Source organism: Poecilia formosa, unplaced genomic scaffold (genome assembly GCF_000485575.1).
Source record: "Poecilia formosa unplaced genomic scaffold, Poecilia_formosa-5.1.2 Scaffold302, whole genome shotgun sequence".
Classification (NCBI taxonomy): Eukaryota; Metazoa; Chordata; class Actinopteri; order Cyprinodontiformes; family Poeciliidae; genus Poecilia; species Poecilia formosa.
The window spans coordinates 190,884-202,298 of NW_006800241.1; the positions used below are offsets into that span (position 1 = coordinate 190,884).

The 11,415-nt window shown below is 39.0% G+C and overlaps 1 protein-coding gene and 1 long non-coding RNA gene across 3 annotated transcripts in view; one reads left to right on the forward strand and one right to left on the reverse strand.

The window, feature by feature from the left end:
• Positions 1 to 3,637: 3,637 nt before the first annotated feature.
• LOC107832988 (uncharacterized) lies at positions 3,638 to 4,637 on the forward strand. Its single transcript, XR_001658695.1, has 2 exons — positions 3,638 to 4,364; positions 4,417 to 4,637. It is a non-coding gene; the product is annotated as an uncharacterized LOC107832988 (long non-coding RNA).
• Positions 4,638 to 8,537: 3,900 nt separating this feature from the next.
• Positions 8,538 to 11,415, reverse strand: part of man1a2 (mannosidase, alpha, class 1A, member 2) — a 114,397-nt gene continuing 111,519 nt past the window's right edge. For both annotated transcript variants that reach the window (XM_007572499.2, XM_007572498.2), the window contains exon 14: positions 8,538 to 9,787. In XM_007572499.2, coding sequence (XP_007572561.1) covers positions 9,652 to 9,787 — 136 coding nt within the window. In that variant the 3' untranslated portion in view covers positions 8,538 to 9,651. The remainder of the gene's footprint in view (positions 9,788 to 11,415) is intronic.

Here is an 11,415-nt window from a genome sequence, read left to right on the forward strand (position 1 = left end):
GACACGTCCATCATGTCTTTAGAAACAAAATGTATCTAAATTATTCATGTTTTCTTTGCCCTAACTGTGTTTTTGACTGAATAGTGTTATTTTAATACTTTCTTTGGATTGAACATAATTCCAAAGTATTCGTGAAACATTTACTTATTTGTGGTTTTATTCACGGAGCATGTACACAATATCAAAAGAAAATGCAACTTAAGTTAAACTACATGAACATAATGCTATTTGACACACTGTTGGCTGGCGTTGGGAAAGCAGCCAATCCAGGAGCGACATTCATCTTCCTTGGCCCTGATTGGCTGCATGAGCAAAGATAAGGAACACTGTAGATATCATCTTCTGGTAATGTCAAGATGGCTACCACTGTGTGTATTGATGCATGTTAATTAACTGACAGTTCAAAGTGCTTTACATAATAAAAACACACAAATAAAAAACGTCATGAAAACAACAACCACCGATTGAGAAACTAGTAAACAGACTTTGATGAATATCATCATCAAAATCATCAATGCACATCAAATATGTTGGTCAGTGTTACAATTATTTTTGTTCAAAAGCAACTCTAGAGCAAACTATTACTGGAATTAACTCTGCATTTCCTTCTACATAGAAAGTATTCCTAGAACAATGCTTCTGATATATATAAATGTTTTAATATGCATATCACAAATTGCCATCTTCCTAAAATAATAGCCAAAGTCTTTTTTATTTTTTTGCCAAAAGTCATTTTGACAAGACAAAAAGAAAAAAAAGCATATGCCATTATTTCAGGGAGGTGATGAAATGCAGGTTTTGGCAGGTTTTTCAGTTTTAATGAATAACTGCATTGGTTTTTCACAACAGAATTGCATTAAAAGAACCAGTAATGTATTTTAGATTAGGCTGTTTTTCGTATTACAGTGGAAACTGTTCTTCCAAGGAGCTTCCCCACAAAATTCTCTAGAATAAAATTTATAGGGCGTGATATTTTTCCTGGGGTTAAGAACATAATCCAGTTAAACAGGCTCCTTACGGTTCTCTCCAGTCAGGGATCTAGATGTGGATCGATCACAGAGAAACCTGACTGATGTTGTGAAATCTAATGTTTTTCCACTGAAGTGCTTGAGAAAGGAGCAGCCTTGTCTCGTCGTTGAAGAGTGCTATCACAATGCAACACACACTGTTTGTTGATTTACATCAGTCAACTGTGAAGTTTTGACAAACGGCCCAGAACTGAAACAGCCTCTATTGTAAATGATTAAAAACAGGAGGCATGATGGGTGTTTTAGGTTGAACTGACTTTTTGTGATTGCTGCTTCAAAAGCAACAGAACAATGAACTAAACCCACATGAAGAGAGTCAGTTACATTAATGATGTTTTTATTCACTGCATTTCAACTTCTATTCTCTTCGTACTGTGCTCTGTAGCATTTCACTTTATCTCAAAATTTCTTGGAAAACCTTTTCTTGTCTTTAAATGTGCTGCAGAAAGAAACGACACCGAGAATGAATGCGACTGCAGCATCTTTGATTTAGTGGAAAAAATGGGTTACTTTCTTTAATGAGTTGAACAAGGTTTATTTCAATATCAGTGTTGTTATCTTTCTAAAGTAAAGGGTGAAGTCAGAAGTGATTTTTGTGATTCAGGCAAATTTAGGACGATGATTTAAAGAATACATATAAAAAATCACTTGGCAAAAATGAGTTAAGCTATTATTTTAGGAAGGTGACAAAATGTGATTATCCTTTTTCACATTTAAATTTGCTGGAATAAAACATTCAAATCTACAACCAAAAAATATTTTCTTGCTCCTGACACCATTAGGTTGCTATGGAAATTTGTTAAACAGTCATATTAAAAAACTAGAATATGCACTCCAAAGAGACTGAATTTTCACAATAAACAAACCTTTTAAAAATAAAAACTGTTAAGCAGGTATTAAACATACATAAAGGCTACATTCTAGTAAAAACTGGATCGAAGAGCTTTTTCCATTAAAAATGTGTTATTTTTCTATTTGTCTGATGTAGTGTTGGAAATATGGCAAATCATATGATCATAATTGTGCATATACTTTGTGGTTATTAAACCCCTTAAGGGCAAGACGTTTTATTACAATAGGCCAGGAGGCCAGACTTGTCGTTTGATTAAAGGACAAAATGGTTTGCCGTATCATGTGGCAGCATTAATCACCCAGCCATAACAATTTCATTTTGCACGAAGCAAATAAAATTCTTCACAAAGATTTGTTGGATATTTGTAAAAACAAATTAGCTTCAAGTTGGAAAATGATCATAGTAAACAAAAATAAAGGCTTGAAAACGTCCATCTGTGTGTAATTAAATTATACATAACGTGTTTCACTTAGTGACAAAATCCCTGAAATAAATGGACTTCTAATATTACAACTTATTGAACGAGTCTGTGAACAGCTGTCTGTGAACCAGACGGTGGCGCTACAGGAAAGGTCCAAACCTCGATTCTTCCGGCGTTTTAAGCTCACATTCAGCTTGTATTGTATTAACATTTATTATTTTATATCCAGAAGTTAACATTGCCTAAAACGGCAACAAACAATGACATTTCCTCTACTCCACAGACACTGGAGCTCAAACTGTCCATAAAAGACGGAGCAACGTGCCAGGTTGTTCAATTTTAACAAGTTTATCTCGTTCGTGACGGCCTCAGTCGAGCCACACGAACCGGAAGTGGGTTTGGCGCGGATCCGCCGTCGGTTCTGTTACAACCGAGCCGAAGAGGCTTTACTCAGGAGATGCTTTGAGAAATGCTGCTGATATTCCAGCTGCCTGTGTGACTCAGCGATGCTCGGAGTTAAATAGCAGTCCTTCCGTTCTCATCAGCGGCCGTCACAGCGACTACGTCAGCGCCATCTGAAAGCTGCTCAACAGCCATCTCTCAACCATCAAATGCAGCTGGAACAACTGCAGATGATGTTTCACTTAAAAAGGTCAATTAAAGCGGAATTAGCTGCCTGGATTCAGCAGGAGACGCTGAAGAAGCTCAAACTGAGCTTTCCTTGAAACGAAATATTTTTCTGTGGTTAAAATATGATCTAATGTTGCTACCCGGTCGATTTTCTTTTGAAGTCCCAGAAGTCTTTTCGGGAAAATAAATTAGAGACGAGAACTGCATTAAAAACAAAACTTAAATGAAATGGTGGAAATTTAAGGATCACAAAAAACACAAAGAAATGCTGAAATGTAAATTTCCGTGTCACGGCAATTGTAGCCCCACCAACACAAATACGGCTCTTGAAAAACATTTCCTTTTGTAACGCGCTTCTTCAGGGCATCAGTCACATAAAGAAGTGTGATTTGTCTCCCCAAACTGCTCTGCATTTTCACATTTATTGGTATTGATTGATGCCTCCATTGAACAGACAGTGGAGAGAATAGCAAACCTAACAATCTTGACAATACGGACAGTTTTGGGTGGTTTTAAACATCATTAATTGGGATTTATTGTGGCAATGAACTAAAATTTCTATCAGGAGAAATTTATCACGATAAATTATACACAATACGATAAATACTCAGTCAAGAATATGGCACCAGAGTTCATCTAATAAAATTTGTTGTTTATAAAAAACCAGCTGCAATGTTTAAATATTTACTGCCGAGTTTAATATAAAACACGAATGGGAAACGGATCACTTTTCATAACAGCTTTATTGGATGTGTCTCACTTTTAAACATATTTACAGATACTTTAATCTTACTTTGTAGCTCAGTAAAAATACAAATACAGAACACTCAGTTGTGTCAAAATCAACGTCGCTGCAGCGACCTGATGGTTTCCTCCTCAGCATGGACTCGGTGGTGATGATGTGGCGTTCAGAGGGAGGCGAGAGCAAAGTCTGCACTGCATCAATGAAGTGACTGATGGGTAAAATGAAATGAATTCAACTCTATCGACGTGTTAAACGATGAGCACACATGAAAAAGAGAAGGAAGAGACGAGTGGGGGAGAGAAGAAACCACCTCCTAATATGGTGGTTTCAACGCTTCAATTAAAACTTCAGAGGAAATCCTCAGCTTTTACGATGCAGCTGCTAACTTGTGTACATAATGTAACCACGTCTGGCTGCGCTGCCACCTATTTTGGTGAAAAAGAAAAAAATATATATTCTCAGCAAGATCTGTTCCTAGTTATCCGCAAAGGAAACGGCGATTTAGAGTTTAAATCTGGGCCAGGTTTACCTGAACCGATCAGAAGGAAAGACGACTCAAAGGGAGAGAGAGAGCAGAGCGGGTCCGGCTTGATGAAAATACTCACAGTGCCTTAAAAAAACGTAATCACACCCCCTGAACGTTTTCCACACGTTGTCACTAACTTCAAAAAGCATTTTTTGAAGTTAGTGACTTCAAAAAGTCACTAACTTTTTGAAGTCACTAACTTCAAAAAGTTAGTGACTGGTAAGTGTAAAGGGAAAGATATGTTATGCTTGGTTCTAGACATGTTTTACAAAAAAAAGAGTGTGCCATGTATATGTATGTATTCAGCACAGCTAAATAACAGTGGCTTTAAAGGTCTCCGTATCGGTAAACAGTCCGTCTGATATTTATGTCGAGTATTAGGGCTATCCTGATCCGATACGGACATCGGGAATTGGTCCGATTAGATATCAGGCCAAGAAATATATCGGATTCCATCGTTATGCAGCTAAAACCTCAGATAGAAGCACTCCGCTCCAGGACTCCGCTCCAGGATTTAGTCCGACCCGACATTTTAAGTCAGTAATTATCCAATACTGATATTTTTAAAAAGTACTGGCAGATTTTTTTCACCCCCGACTTAAAACATTTTTCCCATGTGTTACGTGAAATAATCTGCCAGTGGAAGTGCCGTAGTACATTTTATTTTTTTTGTAAATCAAAGTAATTATTGACTTAAAACAAGCTCTTATATCTTGTTGAAAAGTGAGTTAGTTTTGTCTTATTTCAGTTGTACTAAGATATTAGCAATTGAAACTGGAGTAAAAATATTTGGTTAGATTTTGTGTTTTTAGTCTCATCTAATCAAGAAAACTGAAAACCCTGAAAAGGGAGCAGGATAAATCTGCCCCTTTCTCAATAATGATTTTCAGGGCCATATGCAATAAATCAACACCAGCTGAAACCAAAGTATGGTTCACCTTATTAAATCAGAAGTGTACAAGACTTGATAATTCTTCCTTATAAATTGTTTTGAATGGATTTATAGTAAACCATTTTTCATCTCCTTATCCAAACAGTTCTGTAATTTTACTCCATAAACCGAAACACACCTTTGTTGTAAACAGTTTCCTTCTGTTATTTCCATTTAAGACAAATAACTTTTTGGAAATTAGTTGGCAATAATCTCTTTCTAGCTTTAAACACAATTAGTCGCATTTTTAAATAAATCAAATCCATTAGTTTGAAGATATTTGACAGAATAGATTGTTAGTATGTTCTATAAGATTTACCTTATATAAAATTCTGATAGCTTTATTTAGTGTCACTAAGGTTTAGTGTTGGTTTTATATTAATTTGATATGGAACAAGAAATTAATATGTACGGAGTGTTTTAAATAAAGTGAAAAGTCTGTTAGAAGTCCTATCGTTTTGACAAGTTTTCGCTTTATGTATTTTATATAAACTTTTCAGACATTTATGATCCGAAATAATCTCTATGGATATTATCACAGAATCTGACTGAGCTTAAGAGCAGAAGGTTGTTTAAATGGCTAAAGCTGATAGCAACTCAAAACACCAAACTAAACAAAGTAGCATTTTCCTTCTACTTCACAATTTACACACTTTAAAAAAAAGCATTAAAGTTCACATAAAAGAGAAAATGTAAAAAGATTCAAGGGGGCATCAACACTTTTGGAAGGCACTGACTGACATCATGAACATTGTGGCTGAAACAGGATGAAAACCGGTGTTGCTCCGCTGGCCTGGTTTCACATCTGAATTTAAAAGCGGTTCAAAGGTCAGGACCTGACCGAGCCAGGCGTTGACGTCACACTGGTGTGAAGTTGTAGTCAGCGTGACGCGGGGCCACGGAAACCACGCGTGAACCTCCTGAGGTTTCATGTCGGTGCCAACACCACCAGGTGCAGCTGGGAAGCCGGGTGACCGGCTCCGACGTCACCAAGGAGCGAAACACTAATAATGAAAACAATAAAAATCCCAGCGTTGCTTCATCACTGCATTTAGTTTGCAGCTGCAGGAATGACGTCGATCTGGACGCGCCTTACTGAAGTAAACATTATTTAGCATTGTTCAGCTAAACGTGTCTTCTGCGTGTGGAAAGCTTGAAATGGGAAAAATATTTTCTTTGGAGCTCTAATCAAACGGAAACATTTAAATAATAACGAACAGAAGTGAAATGATTTGATTATGCAACACATGTTGACAGGAGAGTTCCCCCGTTTCCGTTTTATTTATAGATTCCTGCCTGGCGCCCGCTTCCCCCTGTAGTCGGTTCACCGCGGTTCATTTTTGGCGGTTATCGTTCCGTTTTATTCCCCCTCTCGCATCGTTTTACACCATCTGGCTTGAGTCCGGGTTTCTTTTTATTCCATGCGACGCGTGTTTGTTTCTTCGCCTCCGTCGGTTTCGGGTCCGTTTAACGAGGCGGGTTCAAGCGCCGGCCACGTCGAACGTTAAAACGCTCGGGACGGGATTTACGAGAAACGGGTTCAGAGTTGAGTGTTGCATCAGCGGTAAAACGCTCTGGAAGGACGACATGAGGAAGAACTGAGCTCTCAGTGTGAGGTACAGATAGAAAAGAGGCAAATATCACAGCTAAAAAAAAAAAAAAAAACTAAAACTTCTCAAAGTGTAAAACTGAAATCATAATCAGTACTGTTTAAAATAATTTTTTAGAGCAGAGAAGTAATTGTAAACAAAAAACTGACAAAGGCTTTTCTTAACGTGAATATGAGGCAGTGCAGGAAAAAAGATGGAGTGAGCGCTCTTGGTTTCCTTTATCAAACCATTTTAACACACTTAGTATCTTGGCTTCAGCCCAGAGCCGAGAGGACGGGGAGACAATACCGACCAAAAATGAAAAAGAAGAAAAGCTAGTGTAGAAAGCCAAGTGTTGTTTGTGAGCATAAAGTTCTCAGGCGAGAAATTTTGTTGTTTACTGGCGTTTACCACTTTTTATGTAGACAACATCTGATTTACTTTGAAAGTATTAAGCTATATCAATAAATCTATTCATATAATATTCTTAAATCTCCCCGTAGTGTCTGGACCAAACAATGAATCATAAATCTGAATTGATTCTGACTTTCAGAATTAGGTGACATGTTGGAAAAAAAAACAAAAAAAAAAACAAAAAGAAAAAAAAACTAACTGTAGACAAAGTTTACAAGACTAACAGGAACCAATGAAAAATGCTGACAGCTTCACTGCTGTTCAGTTTAACCCTTACAAGTAAAACACTGGTGTTCTGGTGACGTAGTAGTTTGGAGGAAAGTCCTTCAACACCCCTGTGTTTACCATGGTAACAAAGCTCGTCTGAACTACGGTAGAAAGTTTGGCTCCATCCAAACGGAAACAAATTTTTGTAAACGGTTAAGAAAACAATGTGCGTCATCAGCACCACGCGAAAGAAAGAATGATGCCATGTTTGTCATTTGTGGAAGTGAGGCGCATGCTGGATGGAGAGAGAGATGGAGCTACGCCGTCATAGCCTCAAAATAAATGTAGCTGGCACGGTCAGACGGAAACACAGAAATGGACTCTGGAACCTGGTTTCAAAAATTATCGTCCACACAGATCCGGCGTTTTGGGAGACCAGAAACGGACAGTCTAAACATCCAAAAAGTCATCGCGGATACAACTAAAATCATGTCTGGGTGGGAAGGGCCCAACTCTTCTTGAATGCTGCCAGAAGTTCAGTATTTTCTTATTGTAGTTTTCATCACTCTGTCAGGCCGGGCTCACCACAAAGTGCTTTGAAATCCCTGAGTCGGGTGCCAGTCTACTAGATCTCCAATCTACTGCTCTCAAAGAACATTCCTCCTTTCTTTCCCTTCTTTAGTAAATAAATCAGCTCCTAAATCTCCGCCTTATGAGTTCAGTGTAGCAATCACTGCTTTTGTAATGGGTGACCATTGAGAGTTTGTTGTTCTGAACGCAACAACTTTTCAAAATATTTCTGAATTTTGAACATGGAAGTGGTCATGAACATCATGAGCGAAAAGCAAGGGAGAAATTGTAAAAACAGTATAGGGCTTTCAGCATTTTAAATGGCACGTCGATAGCCTTAAAGACGTAGTACAAAATATAGTTGATGTCTCCAGAAAAGTTAAAATATTTTAACTTTTCTGGAGACATCAGCTATATTTTGATGCTAAGCTGCATAAATGTTTTATGCAGCTTAGCATCTGTTACAAGCAACTGAAGTTTGAATAATTTGACATCATGAGGATTTGAAGAGGTTGAGGTTCAAATCAAATCAAAAAACTTAGATTGTTTTCACATAAAGATGGAAACCAGCAACAGCATGACTGAGACGGTGGACGGACACAGAAAGTGGTAGATGAAAGCTCTGCGCCCAGGAGTATTGTAATCATTTATTCACCTCTTTCAGTGCTACACCACTCTACTCTTTTGTCCTTAGAGTTGTCCCGTAACAAAGTGCACAAACAAATGATTTAAAGCAGAGCCACCGACACAAACACGTATACCAAAAAGCGAGGCGTCGCTGAAAACGGAGGAAACGAGAAAATCTGAGAGAGGATGGAAGGAAAAAAAAAAAAGAAAAGTGATGGGAAGATGATGGGGGAACCTGTAGAAAACGGATAAAAGAGCAGCATCCGGTGAAGCAGCAGCTGCAGAATGGTTTTATGATGGGACAGAAACTGGTAAGACTGGTACATGGAGGCCTGCTGCTGTTCTTCTTTAATTACTCTCTCAAAATGTTCCATAATGCCAAAAAAAAAAAAAATAAAAAAACAGCTTTATATTAGGTGGTTACTGCTGTCCCCACCTGCTTGTAAAGAGGTGATTTGATTACAGTTTGAGGTCTTGGACCATCTGATGATCAAACAGGAAACGGGTTCGGGTCACAGGGGAGGAGAAGTGGAGGGCTTTCATACGACCCTGTCGCCATTAATGCAAAAACAAAAACCCCGACATCTCGTTAACAGACCCTGTAAAATGTCCACTAGTCCGTTAGCGTGGAGGGGAAACAAACCCTTCAAGTGTCCATTTCTGTAATCCTTCATTTTGCACTCCTAGGGCCTCGGCTCGAGTCAGTATGGAGGACGTTTGGTCAAATCAAATTAAAAAAACAAAAATAAAGCCTCTCATTTGGAGCTCTTTGATTCAGAGCCGAGAAAAGGCTGAGCAGCACACCCACCGTCCGTCTGGTTGAAGCAACAAACACACGGATCTATAGTGAGAGTCAGAGAGGAGGACACAGAAATAGGAGAAGAAGAAGAAGAAGAAGAAGAGAGGGAGATCCAGAGAATCAGTCCGTTCCTCTGGGCTGCGGTCTCTCCGTCTCCTCTGGCTCATGTCTGCAGTCCGGACGCAGATGAAGAGTTCCCATGGAAGTTTGTCCAGTGTTGGATGGGGTTGGTGGGCAGGGTTGAGCAGAAAGGTGGCGCCCCCTGGTGCTGTGGAGGAGGAAGAGGAAGAGGAGGAGGCGGGCGTGTGCGTCTACCGCTGAGCGGGCTCGCTGCCGGGCAGGGTGATGTTGCCCAGGTGGAGGACGGGCAGCGGGTGGGCCTCGGTGTTAAAGACCCAGCTCTCGAACGGCATCAGGTCGTCACTGGAGAACAACAGGTACAGGTACCTGAGGGCGGGGCATGGTGGAGGGAAGGGGCGGGGCATGGTGGAGGGAAGGGGCGGGGCAATGCAGGGGTAGGTAAAGGGAGCAGAGGGAGAAATGAATAATTCAACATGACAGCAAACCTTGAATAAAACAATGTTGTTACAAGGTGTTTATGAAGACGACATTTTTGGCTCCTTTATTTAGAAAACAAAAAGCAACATCTTCCTTTTTGTAATATTGAGATAAATCAAATTAAGATGAACTGAACAGAAACAAAACTAAAATGTAAATTTGAAGTTCTAAGAGCTTAAAATATTTTAACATTAACTTTGCCAACAAAATATAATAAGGATTTTAATGAAATGCCTGGAAAATACATTTTTAAAAAGTTTAAATCACCTGAGAGAAGCTGAAACCCTCAGTCATTCTTCAAATCAGAAAAAAATTACTATAAACTATGCTTCGTTTGTGCTGCCATCCGTTTTGAGATGTTAATAAATGTTTCCAAAGGTGATGGAAGGTCAACCGGCCTCTCCCACATTTATAAAATCAAACAAATTTGACTCCAAACCAGCTGTGTTTGTGCTGCAGTCACTTTTGTTGGTGCCGCTATCCTTTTTACGACATTGATTAAAGTTTTCGGAGGTCATGGAATGTCAACCGGCCCCTCCCACATTCATGAAACAACTATTTTGTTTGACTGGGTACTTTATGGGGTGGTTGAACTTTTGGTATCTAAAAAAAAGAAGAAAAAAAAAAGCAACACAAATGAAAATTTTAGCAGAACAAACGTAGCATAATGATTGGCACAAATTTTGTTTGCTTTCATAAATGTGGGAGGGGCTGGTTGACCTTCTGCGACCTCCAGAAATGTATTCAAATTTAAAAAAATTGTAGCATCACAAAAATTATTTTTGCTGCACAAACGTGGCATTAATTTCGTTTGATTTGAAGAAGGTACAGAGTGTACAACCCCCTATTTTAAAATGCCAGGTAGAAAACTGTTAGAGACAAAGCACCCACAGAAAAACACGGTGGTGGCAACATCATGCTCTGGGATTGGATTTCTTCAGATGGAATTAATTTTTTTTCTCAACAAAATTCATTAGCCTTAATCACATCCAAATCAACAAAATATTTTATTCAGAGAAGCTGAAACAGTGTTTAAACTCATTTTCAAATACTGATTTGCCCAGTTCCCAGATTTATTATATTATTATTACCAAAACCTAAATTTGTCAACATTTCATTTGATTTTATAAACATAATTCTCACATCACACAGTTTGCAAACTAATTCCTTAATTGCTGCAACAGAAGAGGAGAAAAGGCCAAATCCACACGACTGGAAACAGAGCGATGTGGTTTCCTAAATGCTGCTTATCTGCCCATCAGAGGCGAGCAGCAGCCAATCAGAGCGCAGCTGCTGCTCTGATGGGACTCTGTCAGCTGGGACAAACACTGGAGGAAAAACAGACACAAAAGGACACAAAGGCTTCCAAACTCATAAGGATTGAAATGTCAGCGTCTCAGGGAGCGGGCGGCCGGCGTGGCAGCTGACATTTCACAGCTCACACACCAAACACGCATGCACGCACACACACAGGCACACACACACACACACACACACACACACACACACACACACAC